The sequence below is a fragment of the Hakea prostrata genome, chromosome 5 (genome assembly GCF_041222555.1).
Source record: "Hakea prostrata isolate BN-2017 chromosome 5, UWA_Hpros_2, whole genome shotgun sequence".
NCBI lineage: Eukaryota > Viridiplantae > Streptophyta > Magnoliopsida > Proteales > Proteaceae > Hakea > Hakea prostrata.
Window position 1 is genome coordinate 10,067,859 of NC_142604.1, and position 17,842 is coordinate 10,085,700.

Genomic DNA, 17,842 nt, shown 5'->3' on the forward strand with positions numbered 1-17,842 from the left:
ATTTATTAGCTATCTCTATTGTTTTTTGCCTGAATTAGACTGTATCCTTGTGTATTTGATCGTTTCTATTCAATTATGCACCTATCGATGCATATCAGCAAAACGATACGATACAGAAGCGAAACGTCTCTTAAAATCACCTGACCGATCCATTACTGATACGTGATACTTTGAACCTTGATCCCAACCTAAGAAATGGGACACTAAAATTGTAAGAGGAGGACGGCTAACAAGGTGTGATGAGTATCTAAAGATGGAGTGTACAAAAGATGATTTTGATCTTGATCCATCCCCATATCCATCTGTAGACATAGTAGTAGCAGACGATCCCCCATGATAATATTTTTTTTCTTCAAAATAGACTGCAGAAAGTAATCTTTTACTAGGGAGAAAAAAAACAAAACAAAAAAGAAAAAAAATACTAAAACAATAACTTGAACAACATGGATTCTCTCCGTGCGGCATATGAATAACCTATGGGTGGCATTCCCGATCCCCAAAGCCACTCCGCAATGGAATCTCTCTCCGTGCTTTCCATGGAAAGGCCAGAACGGCGTTCCTTCGCCCCATCAGCGGGCCAACATTTGAGACCCAAATCGAAGGGGGTCTTGGAATCCGAGAATCCAAGATGCATCGCTGCGATGCTCAAACTCATTTGGAAAATTGTCACAAACCAGACCTCGGTAAATGGGTTCAATCTATCTCTCAAATCGACTCCCGGACTGCCCTATTCCTCCAAATCCTTCCCGGTCATGGAGGAAATTGCTCTCCCGGACCTCATGCTCTCCCCGCCATCACCATCCAAACTCCTCCGGTCCTCTACTCTTCCGGCGATCCTGGCATCCGATGGGTATCCCTCAATCTCTTCTCCCCGACGGTATACGAGACTCGCATCCCAAAAATACCCGCCCACACATTTATCTCAGGGTCCCGGGTCCTCCCCTCACAATTGTCTCACGCAAGTTTGGAACTCCCCCCCTATCCTTCCTTCCCCAGATAGAGTTATTTGGATCCCCTCTTCTCCAAAATATTCACCACTCGACCGCTGGAATTTGTCGTCTCCCTCCCCTCCCCCCGGCCCCCATTGGTTTGGTTCAAAGGTCATATCCCTCGCCACTCTCTTACCCTTGGAGAGCCCTAAACACGCCACCAACCCGGATTCCGCACCCGCCACATCCCCGTGAACCAAATTGCATCGCGGAATAGCCCCGAGGACATCGAACACGCTCGCCCTCTCCAGGCCTTGGAGAAAAGCTAACCAGGCCCGCGCGACATTTGGGCATTAGGACGGCGGGAGAACGACCTAGGACCGAAAGGGGCGGGGGCCCCCACCACGGGGGGAGGAAACCGGGGACCAAACCGACCAGATGCTATTGGAATGCTATTATTTGATGTACCCAAATTGCTTTCCTCCCCCCGGTTGTTGACTCCCAAGGAAGACTCGTGGGGCCTCCTCCCAACCATCCTTCCGATCCTATTCCGTGGATCTTTCTTTGTATTTGTCTTGTCTTTAATTGATTAATTATTCATCCAAAAAAAAAAACATGGATTCTTAGATCAGTCCCTAAACTAAACATACAATGAGTGAGAGATTTGACTGAAAAAAAGAGCTTTAATCCACTCGATATAGCAAATGCAAGGAAGAATCTAATAGCAATAGAGGGATTTGTGAAACATGGATGTCTGAATTCAAGAAACCACTTTGGGAGCTCGAGAGGATCGAAACTACCGAAGTGATTGAGACGGGATCTGCAAAACTCGCAAAACTAGTCTAAACCGATAAATATGATACATGGGATGGAACGACACGCTCGAACCACACGAAACAGGTTGTTTTGGTTGGAAATACAAGACTTTTTCCAGGCACATTTCATCTTCGGCAAGATTTCGATGTAATTTCAGCGAAACTTGAACCATGCGTCAAACCTAAACTTTTCATTGTTTGGTTGGAAGGTTAGAAAAGTTTGTCGACTTCAATTTCGCAAGCTTTACATTGAACTAAATGGACCCTCAGTAAGCTAACATCAGCAGCCGCATACTACCACTACGATGAATTCTTGCAGTTCCCTCTTACTCAAAATTTGCAATTCATCTCCATGTAGCTCAAAAAATTGAATGCTAAAATTCACAAAACCATCTAGTCAACACTCATGAATTGTGACAACTCATCGTTATCCAATATTCCCCAAAAGAGGTGTGAAATCAACATTTTGAGTATGTTGAAAAAGTATTTGATCGTTCTGAGCCAATCCAACAGTGGAAACTTAGCAAAGAAAAGATTAATGACAAGAAAATGAGAATCCATCTACAAAATTAACTAAGGGAATCCCCCCTAAATTAACTATCATTATTGAGGGTATGCTTCACTGACTTTTTTATACAATCACGATCTGAATGCGGGAGTTCAGTAGACCAATATATGCCTTCATTTAACATTGCCATTAAAATAGAAAATTTTAATTTGGTTACCCAGAAAGTCCTCTAAATGCTGAGTCCACAAGTTGGTTCTAATATACTTCCTTCGGAAGTAATTTTAATGAGAGATGGATTACATATGGCCCATTTCCCCTGTATCTTTCCTGTTCTCTGCATCCTCCTTACCAGCAAGACATTCTTGCTACTTTACACCAATGTCTAAAATTTTTATATAACAAATGTTCAAGATCCATAACTTCATCTAAATCACTACTATTTTTGCATATATCAAATTCTCCAAGTGACTGCAGCCAACTATTACAGTTGAATGTTCTCTCCTGTTTCAACCATATTGAAAGCTTTTTGAAGCTCAAGCTCCAAAGACTATTGATAAGCCCCTAATATCCAAGGTATACAAGGGAAGCGATAGGAGGGAGTATGCAACATTACCTACTGCTGTTACAGGGGATCTAAATATAGAGAATACAAATGGCAGCCTCCCAATGGACAGCAGCAAACACCCTGCTGTGAACAGAGGAGCAGAAGAGACAGCCAGGTGGCAAGAGTTGATTGAGTGAATGTGTAGGAGTTTGTTATGCAGCAGAGTTGGTTAGAATGGTAGGGGGCTATGTAAGGAGAGGGGAGGGAGAGAGAAAAAGGGGAGGAGAAAAGAGTAGTTGCAAGTAGAGCTTGCGGGGGAGAAGGAAGACCTCTGGGAATGGCCTAGCCATAGTACAGCTTCTGGTTTATATGAGTTTTATTCTGAGTTCAGTAGCTTCTAGCCATGGGGATGAACTTGTTCATCAGAGTCTATCTGGTCTTTTCTTTAATTCAGAAGTTGTTATCGGTTAGAAGGAGCAGTTTGTAATCATCCCTCATACACATATCAGAGAGGCTTTAATTGAAATCAACTGTTATCCTATTTTCATTCTATAGTTACTGCAGTTCTGAGTTCAAAGTTCTCTGCCATTAATTCTTGGCAAGCCACAGCCGTAAGAGATTAATGGGAGCTTAGAGAGGGTCCTAACAACTATCATTACTATCCCACATTCCCACATTCCCACTGATCCTCAACCATAATTCAGTTACTTTCCCCACCCTCTTTCCCTTCAAACTGCCGCTTTAATTAAAGCACTGTAGAGGCTCCAAGCAGCCAGATTCAGATGAAAGTGAAGACCAAATCCTATTCCCAATGTGTTTCTCAATGTAATGAACCACTTTTGATTCTCAAACCCAAATAACAAATAGTTCATTCATGGACCTAGATGTAGCACCATGTAGTCTTATCCTCTATAAAAAACATCAAAGTTATATGATAAATTAAGCGAACCATGACCCAAAAAATAAAATAAAAAACTAACTTAAAGTTTTGCCACAAAAAAGTATAAAAAGTCAAATAAGATGCCCCTTATTTTGTTTTATTATTTCTGAAAGTCAGCCTAGAGGGGGTGAATAGGTAGAAACTAGTGAAATGTGCTTGTACTTGCAATGAATCAATAATTATATTTTAGAGTTTAAAATATTAAAGAGCAGAAATAAAGCAAGTAGACAAGACACAAGATTTATATTGGTCCAATTCAACAGAACCTATGTCCACTCTCTTAAGTAGGTAGTGGGTGGGGAGACAACACATTTTCAAAAAATCTTTGATTATGGGCAAGAGCACCCAATGAATCCTTGCTTACATGCAAGAGAACCCTACAGAATCATTGCTTCTGAGCAAGAGGACCCAATATAGAGTCATTGCTTCCAGGGCAGGTGTACCCAATAAGGAATCGTTAATTCCGGGCAAGAGCGTCCAACACAAATAATGGAATAAGAACAAAGACCAAGTTGCAAACAGTTACATAACCTTTGGGATGACACTTCCCTTGGATTGAAATGAATACAAATGCATGATCAAGCCTTGACCTTTCTCCAACCTATACCTTGAGATCAAGACTCTAACCATCTTCAAAAAGAGGGAATGAACCTCTACATGGATACTCTACAAGCTTCACCTCAAGATCAACACATCTACCATTTTCAAGAAAAGGGAAATGGATCACTAAAGGGATTTTGGATATTTGGGAGCCAAAAGGGCTACAATAATCCCATAATAATGTCAATGATAGCTTTATGTTGCTTGGAATTTGTGTCAGAGAGTATCAGAAAGACTTCTATTTATAACAGAAATGGTTGGTCCAAATATGGTTCCAATGGATAGAACACATTCATAATTTTGAACTATAAGTCAACCTTGGGCTTTATCCAGTCGACCTGATCGATATAGCCATTGAGGACTAGCCATTGACCTTATCAGTCAACTAAGCACGCACATTCAGCATTCAACCGTCAATCCGAGCAAGTACAGTGAGCATTCAACCTGCAGACACCAGTTGAAACAGAAAAGAAGAGGCAAGAAGAAAAAAAATGAAAAACAGAAAAGAAAAGGAGAAGAGGAAAGAACAACAAGGAGATAGAAAGATTCTTTCAAGATCCCACCCATATCTTCATCTTTGTTATCCTTCCCCCATCATTTTGGTTACCTCCCATAAAGATTGAAAAACCTTAATTTTATCTTTCTTCCCACTTAGCCCTACCCATATGGATTTTTGTTAAAACTTCAACAACCCTCTGGATCCCAAGTCTTTCCTAATCATTCCCTCCAATTTCCATCTACCCGTAGGATTCCATGAGATTGTTGGAATTATTTGCTGGAAGATTTTGGGCAAATCCTTAATTCAAGGGCAATTATTCCAAAAACCCTAACCCTAGAATCAGGTTCACATCATGTCTGCTTATGTGGAAATGCAACTTTTCCCACCCCATCTCTTTTAGAATCCTACACTTTTAGGTGGGACTCTCTGGGAAAGGGAGGGAAATGAAAAGGAAATGTTATTTTATTTATCATGGGACCCACATTTTCAACTTTTCCAAGTAACACATTCGATGTAAACCCAGGTCTAGGGCTAAGGGTATTATGGCAATTTTCCCTAGAACTAAGGGTTGCCTAGGAAATCCAGCAAATAGGGAGGCTGAATCAGGAGGTTTAGGGTATCCTAAGGCTGCGTTTGTTTGCTGGAATAAAGGTGGGGTGGGAAAATTCTTGAAAAAAGTGTAGATTTCTTACGTTTCCCTTAAATCCCAAAATGGTAGATTGTTTGGTTGCTTGGGGTGGAAAAGTGAGAGACAAGTTACCTTGATTCAAGGAAACTTGTCTGGTGATGTGGCAGCCCAACTTTCCCACCCCAAGCCATTTTAAAACCCCACATATTTGGTGGGACTTTGTGGGAAAGTTGGGAAAAGTAAAAAGTGGGACCCACCACTATCACTTTTCCATAAAACCCTTTCCTTTCCTTTCCTTTCCTTTCCTTTCCTTTCCTTCTCCTTCACCCCACTACACATGGGGCCCACATTTTTTTTTCCCACCCCACCTTTGCAAACAAACGCAGCCTAAGGCTCTAAACCCCCTGCTGTAATTGGTAATTCAGATCTGATCATTCAATTAAACATCAAATTAGGATTTGTAAAGTGTTCAGATAGGGTTAGAGAAGGGAAGCAACCTTGCAGTCCTGCAGTTTTAGAACAGTAGATGTTCCTGTTCTACAAATTCAGAACTTGATTTCAGTGGGCCAAGGGCTTAGGTATCTCTGAATTTAGAAACTTAGGGTTTTGTTAAAGTTTAAAATTCTGCAGAATTTCTTAGGGAAAAAAGATGAAGTGCAGGATTTTCTAAGTGAAGGAAACTGAGCCGATTTGGGGAATAACTTTAGGATTACAACCTAAGGCTAAGTGCAATCCAAGGGGAAGAGAAAAGAGGTTTAAAGAGGCTGGGGAAGAAGGGTTAACATGGGGAGGGGACTATTGCAATGGGAAGGGCTGGGGCTTTTCTGGAACAGAATGGGGAGGGTGAGAGAAGATGTGATGGTTGCTTATTGGGGGGGGCGGTTGCAATGAGGTACTAGGGCTGAACTTACTTGGGATTGCTGGATCTGGAAAGTTCATCTGATTTGGAATGGAACTCTCCTTTGCAATTCGAAGCTTGAAGGCTACAATTGATGATTGAATGCTGAATATCAGAATGCTCTCCAACAAACAACCGCAGGGTCCCCCTCAAAGGAACCCTGCCACGTACCATGGCAATAAACACTCAAATTCTTTATTCAATCAAAACTGAAAATTACATTGAATGATTAGCTATTTATAGCCTTCACAAGCTCTTACTTGGGTGGGAATCCTTAATTGACATGATGCCATTACTTAAAACTCTTAAATTGGAATCTCGTTACTTGAAAACCTCAACCCTATATTTGAATATAATAAAAGACACATGTTAATTAAACTTTATGTTAACATTAAAAGCACATGCTAATTTAAGATAACATAGGACTCATCCAAAACAACTTTAAAATAAAACTCTCTAAAACAAAACCAAACTCAATTCAACTTCCTAGTTTAAACTCAACTAAACAGCTGAAATATTCTGGGAAATAGCTCCAGAATTTAAAAAAAGAGGGGTCAAAATGCCCTATATACCCCTAATTAGGAGTTCGAACAAGTTATGGTGGCCTCCTGGAGCCATATTGGGGACCCCACTTGAGGTTTCAGCCAAGGGATCTTTGTGTTCACATCACCTTTACTTTCCTGTTTCCCCAACACACTACCAATGGGTCCCACCTTTCTATCTTCCCCACCCCCTCTTCTCTTGAAACAAATGGCCTGTAAGAGAAAACATGGAATTTAATAGAATTTTCTTCAGTACTCTTAAGCCTTCAACATGTACTTGCACGCAGGAAGTCCATTTCTTGGTCTTCAACACCTTGAATCTTATAAATCTTAACTTTGTAGCTTTAAGAAGCTTCCATACAATGTACACTCTCTCCTTGAGTATGTGTGTTGCGCATAGACCTGTAAATGGATAGGAAAATTTGCATTCATATTCGTTTAAGAGTGTCCTTAACAAAAAATATCCGAATCTGGTTGCTTATCGGATCAGATACTGTCCAGATAAAAATTTATCCGGATAGAGTAATGTATTCAACATTTTTTCTCTGAAAATGGATGATAATCGGATTCGGAAACCGGTAATCGTAACCAGACAATCAAAAATCGAAAATTATCTGGTTAGAGTAAAGCGTTAAACACTTTTCTCTAAAGAAGGGCTGAAAATCGGATGCGAAACTGGTAATGGTAACTGGAAATAGTAAATCGGAAAGCAAAAATTAACAAAAATGACAATCACCAATCAATAGTCGGATAGTTTATCGATCGGATTATTATCCAATATCTGATAAAGTTCCATATTTGAATTCGGATGCCTTCTCTAAATTTCTGCCGGATTCAGATTCAGATAGTGGATTTGCTAATCGGATTCAGCTCGGATACTTCCATTTACAGGTCTAGTTTTGCATGAGTATGCTTATCACTGAAACACACAAGTAGATAGCTAGCACATGGTTATACATGTAGACAACATAAGGGTGAATGGGTCAATTCCCAGATCAACACCTTAGGGGTAGTTAGGTCAATTCCCCAACAATTTCTAAGACTAAGTGCATGAAATATTCTTTCTAGCTTGCTAAGCTAATAAATCATTTGCTGATGGATCAAGATGCAAGCAAGCATGTATCCATAACTACTTCTACCTAGAACAAAGTTGATCCATTGAATAATCGACACAACAAAACGATACACCTGGCAACTGCTGAGCATTTTACCTTTATTCAGCATGCATTAGAAAAGATTCCAGGAAAAGAAGATAACAAATTACAACCAATTTAAGCTACCAGATACATACAGAATTTTCCTTTCCTTTCTTTTCAAATATTTGTCATTACTAATTTCTACATCTAGTTAGAAGATTGAGGATTTCAGTAAAAACTGAGAGTTGAAAACCTCCAAAACGGATGCCAGATCACTACATGCTCCCTCTCATCCTCCCATCTCCACATGGCCATGAAGAATATCCATTCAAAGTAAGATATAGTGATGCAACCAAACTAATAAAAGAACCATGGCACAACATACAAAGTTAGATATCAAGGAAGAAGGTAAACACTGTGAAAACACCAATGCATATCATAACAACCAGAACAAGCACCTTTAGAAAGACTTGGAAAAACTCACATACAGTTCAAGCGGTGGGTTATAGCACTTTGTGCGGCATATAGTTTTATTGTCCTTCCAGAGTGTCACAGCAGAACCCTCTGATAAATAATAATAACAAACAACATAAAAATCAGACGAACATAATGTCTCTGTAACAGCCACAATTAAAATATTTCACCAGACATTCAAAGCAAAGTATGTTTGTTTTTAAAGATTAAAAAAAAATCTCAACTAATAAAATGAGGAAGATAAGTATATACCTTGTGGCGGTGGTGCATTTAAGTCTAGAGGAAGACTGACGATATTTTTACCTATAAAAGTGACAAACTTGATGCATGAGAAAAACCAAAACCAAAACCAACACCAAACATTAATAAGGATAAAAAATTAAGGAATTCATTCTATTTGGCTCATACAAAAACAGGTCAGTTTGGTTCAATCCAACTTGGTAGACCCAATATTAGAGCTTTTTTTTTTTTTTTTTTTTGGATGAATAAACAAATATATAAAAGAAACAAAAGCAAGAGAACAAGGTCTTTAAGAAGAACTAAGACCCTAGGACTAGGAGACAACAATAAGCCTGTTCCTTGGGGTATCATCAATAAGGGGTGGGGAATAGCTAACAATCTAAAAGAAACATCAAAATAGATGGCATTTCAAATCCTACCTATGCTAGATTTGGAGGTCCATCTCTTAAGATTGCGCTCCCACGAAAGGAGGTGGATCAAGGCACAAAACACTAGCTTACTGATCCAATCGCAGATGGAAGAACCTGAAAATTTTCTCAAATTCCAAGACCAATCTCACCCAAACCCATAGGAACGCCTCGAGCAGGGCCAAATGGAGGTAATGGCTTTTCCCTAGATAGATCTGGAGAAAAGGCATGAAAAAGAAGGTGCTCAAGGTTCTCCAGACCAACAGAGGATACAATTGGGGTTAACAAGGATGTGGCGGCCAATAAGGAAGAATTGGATGGGAAGGGCAATGTTAAGGGCTCTCCAAAGGGTTAGAGAGTGACGAGGAATGTGACTTTTGAACCAAACCAATGGGGGCCAAGGGGTTTTGGGCTGTGGGATTTGAGAAGATTCCAAGCCGATGAGGTGGAGAAGGATTTGGTGTAGGAAGGGAGCCAAAATGGTGATGTCGCAAAGGGAGCTAAAGAGAGCGGGGAGAGATTCCCAAACCTGTGTGATGAAGGCTGCCAAGGGGGTGGATTTGGGGATACGAGTGTTATAGACAGTACAGGAGCCAAGGTGGTTAAAGAGAATGCCCATCGTATGCCACAGGTCAAGCCAGAAGGAAGTGGAGGAACCAAAAGGGATGGAGGTAGAAATAGCCAAGATGGCTCGGAGGCGAAGCAGGAGGATTTTCCTCTAGACCCATGAAGGGTTGGAGGGCCTAGAAACAATCCAGAGGGATCCCAACCGGAGAAGAAAGGAATAGACCCACCTAACCCAAATAGAGTTATGTTTTAAGGCAATTTTCCATATGAGTTTGAGAAGGCAGGCAGAGTTAACATCGGTGATCCGGTGGATGCCAAGGCCACCTTTGAAGGTAGGGGGACAGATGGAGGACCAACTAACCGGGTGAATGAAGCGTGAGGTTTCCTGCCCTTTCCAAAGGAAGGCACAAAATAAAGATTCCATCTCATGGATGGTGGATTTGGGGATGGAGAAGATTCCGCACCAATAGAGATAGGAGGATTGGAGTACAGAGCGGATGAGAACAACTCGACCGGCAAAGGATAGAAGCTTACTCTTCCAAAGCTGCAATTTCTTATGAATGTTGTCAAGCATTGAGAGGCAGTGGTGACGGGTGAGTCGACTAGGAATGAGCAGGAGGCCAAGATAGACCACGGGACAGGTGCCGGGCAAGAAACCCGAGAGCTGGAGAAAAGAGGCTTGAAGCTGCTCAAGGATACCGGAGAGGAAACTGTTGAGGCTCGAGCTACTTTAGAAGAAAGTAGGGTTGTAACATGGTCGGGTTTGATTGGGCTTTTCCAATCCTTGACCATGACCATGAACACCCTAATTGACACCCAACCTAACTGGCCTTGATTAGGCTGGGTTGGTTATGAGTATCCCTGACCCAGATTCAGTATCCCTGGCCACAAGCAATAAAACTAATGTAAATAGGGTTGGGCCCCCTAAAATTGGCCCCAAAAACCAAATCAAAAAAGGTTACTTGAAGCAGGTCGAACACCCCTGGGATTATTTGGTAATTTTCCCCTGCCCTTTTAGGGCTGACCATGGGTCTAGTTTTACTCCCCTCGATCCCCGGCTCAAGGATCTAACTTCACATTTTTATTTTGGTTAGTCAATTTTGAGTTATCTAAGAGTTTCAGTTGAGTTGGAGTTACTTGGTTAGTTGTGATAAGGTTTGTTAGTAGGTTGTGATAGGTTTCCTCATCCAAATGATCTTATCCTTAAGGCACCATTTGTTTGCTGGATCTGAATTGGGGTGGGGAAAAAGGATGGGAAAAAGTTTGAAAAAGCAAATTTTTCCATGAAATCCCAAAGTGTGGCTTGTTTGGTTCACTGTGGTGGAAAAGCTGGCAAACAAACTTCTTTAATTTAAGGAAGCTTGTCTGCTGAGGTGGCATGCTAGCTTTGCCACCCCATCCCTTTTCAAAATCCCACAAAATATATGTGATTTGTGAAAAAATGTGGAAAACAACAAATTGGGACCCACATTTAAAACCTTTTGACAAAATCATTTCATTTCATTTCTGTTCCCCCACCCCCACCTGCATATAGGTCCCACATGTTTATTTTTCTCACCCCATCTTTGCAAACAAACAGTGCCTAAGAGTTGTTTTTTGTTTTGAAGTCAGTTGTTTGAGTCCTAATTTAGTAAGTCTTGTTAACTTAGAGTTCAAGTAATAAAGTTGTTGGATCCCCATTAGTTAGGGAATCCAAGGTTGAGTCAATTATGTTTTTGAACACTATAATAGCATAGTTAATCAATGTAATTTTCAGCTTATGTTGATGAATAAAATTATGATTTGAGAATTGGCTTTGAGCGAAACTCGTGGGATCCCTTGGGGTGAACCTGCGTATTTGCTAATTATTCCTACAATTCTAGTTCTTCATCTTTAGGTATTCAAGCATCCAATCTTAGCAACCAAGTCTACAGCAGTCAAAGCTTTCGAACAACCTTCACCCCTTCTCAGCAGCCCCAAGTAGTTACAGACCCTTCCCACACCTTCCCTCTTCTGCGCAATCTTCCCCAACCCCCATCCCTGCTGCTGCATCAATCCAGCAGCACCCTACATGCCAGCAAGCCCTAAAAACCCTTCCCCCTTTCTGTTTCAGACCTTTAGGAACCTTCCCACCATCCTACGATTCTATTACCCCCCTTTCCCCAACCTGACCAGCCCCTTCAAGTCTCCTAGAACCTCTCCACCCCCATTCGGTTTTCTGTTTGACAAAAAAAAAAGGATACCAGAAACCTTTTGAAGTTCCTGCACTTAGTAGAAGACTCCTAGTATCTGAAACCTAAATTCTACTATCATTCAGACCCAATTTGTGCTGGTTATTATGTAAGAAGATCCTGAAGATCTAACCCAGACCCTGGGGTACATTTAAAACAACCCGCAAAACAAAGAAAACTGTCACCTTCAAGATAAATTGGAAACCAACTCAATAATGCAATTGCAATTACTCAAATCATGCATATGATGCCATATTAGGTCTAGCATTTTATCTATGGTGCTTAACCATGTACCCCAAATATTCAATTCAAAAATTGTTAGAACATTTTTCAATCATGAAAAAGAGAGGCTTTATTGTTTAAGTGTTAAGGACAGATAGCACATAAGTAAAATATATTAAATACCTATAGCAGATATTGATAAAACAGTATGTTACATAAAACTACATTTGGTACCATTGGGTGGATAATATATTATGCATCATCAGTTCGGCTTTGGGTTGGTTTTGGTTTACCTGGCAAAATGCATATCGGTTATAGTTTTGGTTTTGGCTCCTTTTATTGGTTTGGGTTAGTTTTGATATCCCTATAATATCTGTGAGCAATGTGGAGCTTGGAGAGAGAGAAAAAACAAGGTTTTGTTCCAATTTTTTGAAATTTTACTTTTTTATATGCCTACTTAAGTAGTATGCCACAAATGTTCATTAATGTTACCCGCATAAATAAAAATTAACAGTTTAAACAGCCCTTGATCCATTTATGATTTTTTTAAATCGATTTACTTTAATGAGAAACAAGGGTCATAAATCATACCAAATACATCAATTTATGTTTATAACTCAAATAATCATAAATGTAAATTATAACAGGAAAAAGCTAGTGAATAAACATGCCCAGGATCTCAGGGCCAATATCAGGGTGAGGGCTAGTTCAATGTCAGGGTCAAGGCTAGGTTCAATTTCAGGATCAGGGCTAGGATTAATAACACGATCAGGGACAAATTCAAGGTCAAAATCAAGGTCGGGTAAGGGCTGCATCGTTCTGCCTCAAGGTGGACCAAGGCCATCAAGGCCAAACTTGCAACTCTAGGAGTAACCCTCCTACATGTTGCAATACGAGAAAGATATCTGAGGTGGCAAAACCATGTTCAACTAAAGCTTTTAGAGCCTCCTGTACATAGAATTGATTTGATTTAGAATCGAGAAGCTAAACGAAATAAGAAGAAGAAAAAAGTAACTAATGAATGACTCTTAGAAGAGGTGAGGAAAGACATGCATGGTTGAAACATTAAAACCAAGATTCTAACAAGAAAGAGAGTGATGGCAAACAATTTCAGAAATCGACTATTTACATTAAAATAGTGAACTGTTCTATTCCTCCGTATTTTGAGATGAAACCACCGATTCAGGAGCAAATCAAACACTGGTTTTCCAGTGTATCAGAATTTTCCCTGTGTCCTCTAAAACTGTTTTTACCAAAGAAAAAAAGTGTCCTCTTAAACTGCATCTGGTCTAAGAATTCCGTGTAACAGAATTACCCGAAGCACAAAGTGCTACCTCAACCTCACCAAGCCTGTTATCCCACATAAGAATGAGACATGCAACGACATTAAACTATACACAATACTGTACCTAAAACCCCCTCAGAAAGGAATATCGGAACCAACTTGCCTAGAAAATGCTACCATGTGCATTAAAATAGGAACCACTATCGCTTTTTTTTTTCTTTGCGTACGTAAACCCCCAAACCAAAGCAACTGCGACGAAAGGGGCGAAATTACAGGCCTACAGGATTACAAATTCCTCAAGAGACCGGTATTTACTGAAGCGTCCCTATAGTGTATCTCTACAAATATCAACAACAACAACAATAAGCCTTGTACCAACTAAATGGGGTCGGCTAATGTATCTCTAGAGTGTATCTCTCTACAAATATCATTACCATAAAAAGAAAAAACTTTCAGAAAATGCAACCACTAATTTCGCGTGAATTTTCAAGACCCCAGATCCCAAATGCGTTAGCATAGCCAGGAGAAGTAAGACGTGTAAACAAAGAAAGATTATCAAGATCATACAAAGATTATCAAGATCAGACGAGAGTCCTCATCTGGCATAACTTTCAAAATGCTGTGAATCCGCAGTACTCGTTACTCGGCATAAAAGCCAAGTTCGAGTAAACCACTGGCGAAGAAACCCTATGTGACAACTGACAGGAGATCTGTGTAGGAAGAATTACCCTGACTATCGGAACGCTGAGAGCTCTGCTCTGCTCTACGATCACCATTCTTCTTATCCTCAGTGGAACCCATTGTTCACACAAAGTCAGAACCAGAAGACTGACAGAAGACCCGGGAAGACTATAGCTTCAAAAATGTTGAGCGAGAAAGAAACATGTAGACAGGGAGAGGAAAAGTCTCTGAAATAACTGCCTGAGAGTGGACGTGGAGTGGCTAATCGAGTACAGTGAAATTGTGCATTTAAGGCGTGCACGGCTTTAGGAAACCGAACTGGCTCCAAGATAACTGGCGCACTTTTATAATGAAAAATGAAAAAATAGGGGACGGTTTGATGATTGCAATAAAAAAAAAAAAGAACGCTTTGATAACTCACGTGTTTTTTTTTTTTTTTTTTTTTTGAAAAAATCTTATTTCACCATGAGAGACACCAGAAGAAAGAGAAAATTCCTTCACAATGAGTGGATAAAGGTACTCTCTAACAGGCTCAAAGCAGCACAAATCATCTCCGCGTGGTGCTGCTTTTCGACGACTTTCCAACTGCAAACTATAGGGAGGTCCACAAGATTAGGTGATGAGATTTTTTTTACAATTTTTATTATTTTTAACTTGTCGCCCCCTAATAGTTTGTGGTTGTAAAGCCGTCGGGGAAGCACGGAGGTAAATGATCCGGAGTCCAATCATGAGGGCTTCCTGCGCCAAGAAATGCACCACACCATTGGCTTCCCTTTAAATATAGACAAAGGCAACATGACAATAACTTACTAGTTAAGTATCTTACATCCTGGATGATACTAGCTAACTACCTTCAGACAATCCGATTCTATCACTAGATGCTTCAGGCCAAAAGAGATAGCTCCAAGTATACCGTGATACACTGGCAAAGCTTCTCCCATTTTAGCATCATCAAACTTCAAGGCCATAAATTTGGCCACCAATGGATCTCCATTTGAATATCGCACAATAAACCCCACACGACTTCATTTATCCTTGTTGAACGCAGCATCATAACAGACTAAGTAGGTGACTGTTGTTAATCTCTGTGCCTAATTGCATATAATCAAATGTTACTTTGTATGGCATGAGAGGGATCAAAAACTCTTTAACTATCAATCACTCAATCCTCTAAAAATCATTCATAGCATATCTTTCTGGAGTGGAAGTCTTCACCAAATGCCAATAAGAACTCCTGAGATACCCTTAAATAATATTGGCATAATAGATGTAATGTCTACACTCACTTATTTTTATTACAATATATGTATCACTAATAAATTTCAATATCTTCTTTTACTATGTGCAGGGGTACTTAACCAACAACTAAGCACTGCTGGATGGAGCATAGTTATATTTTGGAAAGGACAACTAAAATATGTTAGCACGAGAAGCTTAGACAGCGGTGACATCATTAAAGCTACTATCACTGGACTTCATACAAGAATAGATCAAGTCCACTCTTCACTTGTCAAGCTTGTAAACATCTGGAGCAACTTACAACAAACAATTGACCTTTTTCGACAACGAACGAAGCACAAGCAATGCCTGGTTGCTTATGTCCCCATTTTAGCACATCTAGCTTCTTGTATAAGCAATATAAATAATAGTATTTTCCAATACCCAACCTTGAACTATGGTTTAGTACCTTAGCTTATAGGCCATCAATAGTCTTAAAAAATACTTGGACTACAATAGATGCATCTTCAAGTATGTAATTGTCATTCTAAGTAATTTTATATAGTCTTTTTTTCTATAAAAAAAAAAAGTAGGTGCCTAACTTTGATGGTTTCCATGAAAACTTCATAGTGGATGTTGCATTTCTGCATTCATTTTCCAAATCTTTTACCTTTGTAATACACCCATTAAATTATTTTGCAGCTCTTTCTGCGTGCAACACCACATGTAACGGCTTCCATATAGTGCCTCCCCACAACCTATCATTACATGCTTTCCATAGGTTCCATAAAATGAAACACAACATGCTTTGGATCTGTAAATAATGCTTCCTGCCCAATTCAAAAAAGAATTTCCATTCTACAATCCATTCCGCCAAATTTGCAGTTTTGCCTTCCTTAAGCCTAATTCACAGTGAAGAAACCCATCCAAATAGCTCGAGCAAAATCACAATTTATCAAAATATGTTATGTGGTTTCAATTTTGCCACATATGCTACATAGAACATCCACCTTCATTCCCCGCCACACGCGCGGTGCCCACTTACTTCTTCCACATAGGCCTCTACGGGGCATTCTCCATGTTCCATTCTCCATATTCTCCCTTGCTTTCTATAAGATGATGCAGTAAGAGCCATTCCATTACCCCTTTCAAGGCTAGTAGCACTGAAAAGAAGACCAACATGTGGGTCTGGCTCTTCAACTTGGACAACCTTCTGTCCAGAGAATGCAAGGCAGGAACTGTAGCCGGAAAGCTCTGGGCACAAAAGTGGCAAGTCATCCATTGAAGCAGGGTTCTCAGCTTGATAACAGATGGTGAGGTGAGGTCCCAACCTTGCAATCAGAAACATGCATTCAAGCTCCTGCTTTGTTCTGAATAATTAAGAGACCACATACATTTCAACAATTCAACCATTATAGCGATATAAAATGAGAAAGCAAAAATACGATAAAGCAGCACTATTTTATACAATTAGGATTCTACTGTACAAATGGAGCACAAGTAGGCAAGCAGAACATGTATATCAAGCATGAGCATCCAGGAACCTAATATTCACTCATCTCTTCCTTTGAAATATGTCATCCCTCCCTTTCTGATTTATTAAGAGGCCTGCCGTTGGACCTTATTTATTGACAATATTGATCATGTGGATAACAAATTGCGTAAAATATTTGATATTCTTTGAAGTCTATTTGTCCAACCAAATCTGTTTGCAGGATGTTTTTACTGGTTTCAGAACATACAAGCTGAAGAGACACTTTAGCTATCATAGTTGACTACTTAATCAAGAACTGTTCTTGTAGATTTATTATGAGACCATTGTATTGTAAATGACATGAAAAGCATACTCAATTCGAAATCTGTGTGAAATATGTTAAAATATATCAAATTTTGGCCATAGTGATGCTGCTTAGAAGTAGTTATGGCCTTGACATGAGGTCCTGTCTTTGTTATAATCAAGATTTAAAGTATCTCACGATATGATACTAGGCGGTACTTATCCATATTTGACCCAACCGACAAGATACATTTTGATATGTCTCTCCATATTGAATTACACTAAAATACATTAGTCATACAATACTCGATGCAAGACAATACGTCTTAAAATCACCTACCAATACAATACTTTAAACCTTGGTTATAATTGAATTTATATCCACAAAGTCCTGTTCTTTTCTGATAATAATACAAAAACAAAGAGCTTTCCTTCCCAGACATCGATTATTTTCCTTGTATTAGTAAGTAAAACAGAACATCTGCTGTAGATCGTTGCCTGATATTATCGGTGCTTTCTTTGAGGCTTCTTTTTCATTCTCTAGGCTTGTTTTTCCATTCTCGGTGAAATTGCAGAGATAAAACTCTACCGCCATTCTGTAGCTTTTTAGGAAAGTTTTAATTTTTTATTGTCAAGCAAAAGACAAAGCTTTTAAATGTATATGGGACCCATTGTTCCATCACTGTCTCTTTTTATTTTGGTAAACCAACCCATCACTTTCT

The 17,842-nt window shown here is 39.7% G+C and overlaps 1 protein-coding gene across 3 annotated transcripts in view; it reads right to left on the bottom strand.

Annotated features, from left to right (window-relative positions):
* Positions 1-14,420, bottom strand: part of LOC149015030 (uncharacterized) — a 67,776-nt gene extending 53,356 nt beyond the window's left edge. For all 3 annotated transcript variants that reach the window (XM_089154967.1, XM_089154966.1, XM_089154968.1), the window contains exons 1-3: positions 14,173-14,420; positions 8,766-8,816; positions 8,528-8,603 (exon numbers count right to left, since the gene is read on the bottom strand). In XM_089154967.1, coding sequence (XP_089011093.1) covers positions 8,528-8,603; positions 8,766-8,816; positions 14,173-14,245 — 200 coding nt within the window. In that variant the 5' untranslated portion in view covers positions 14,246-14,420. The remainder of the gene's footprint in view (positions 1-8,527; positions 8,604-8,765; positions 8,817-14,172) is intronic.
* Between the last annotated feature and the right edge of the window lie 3,422 nt (positions 14,421-17,842).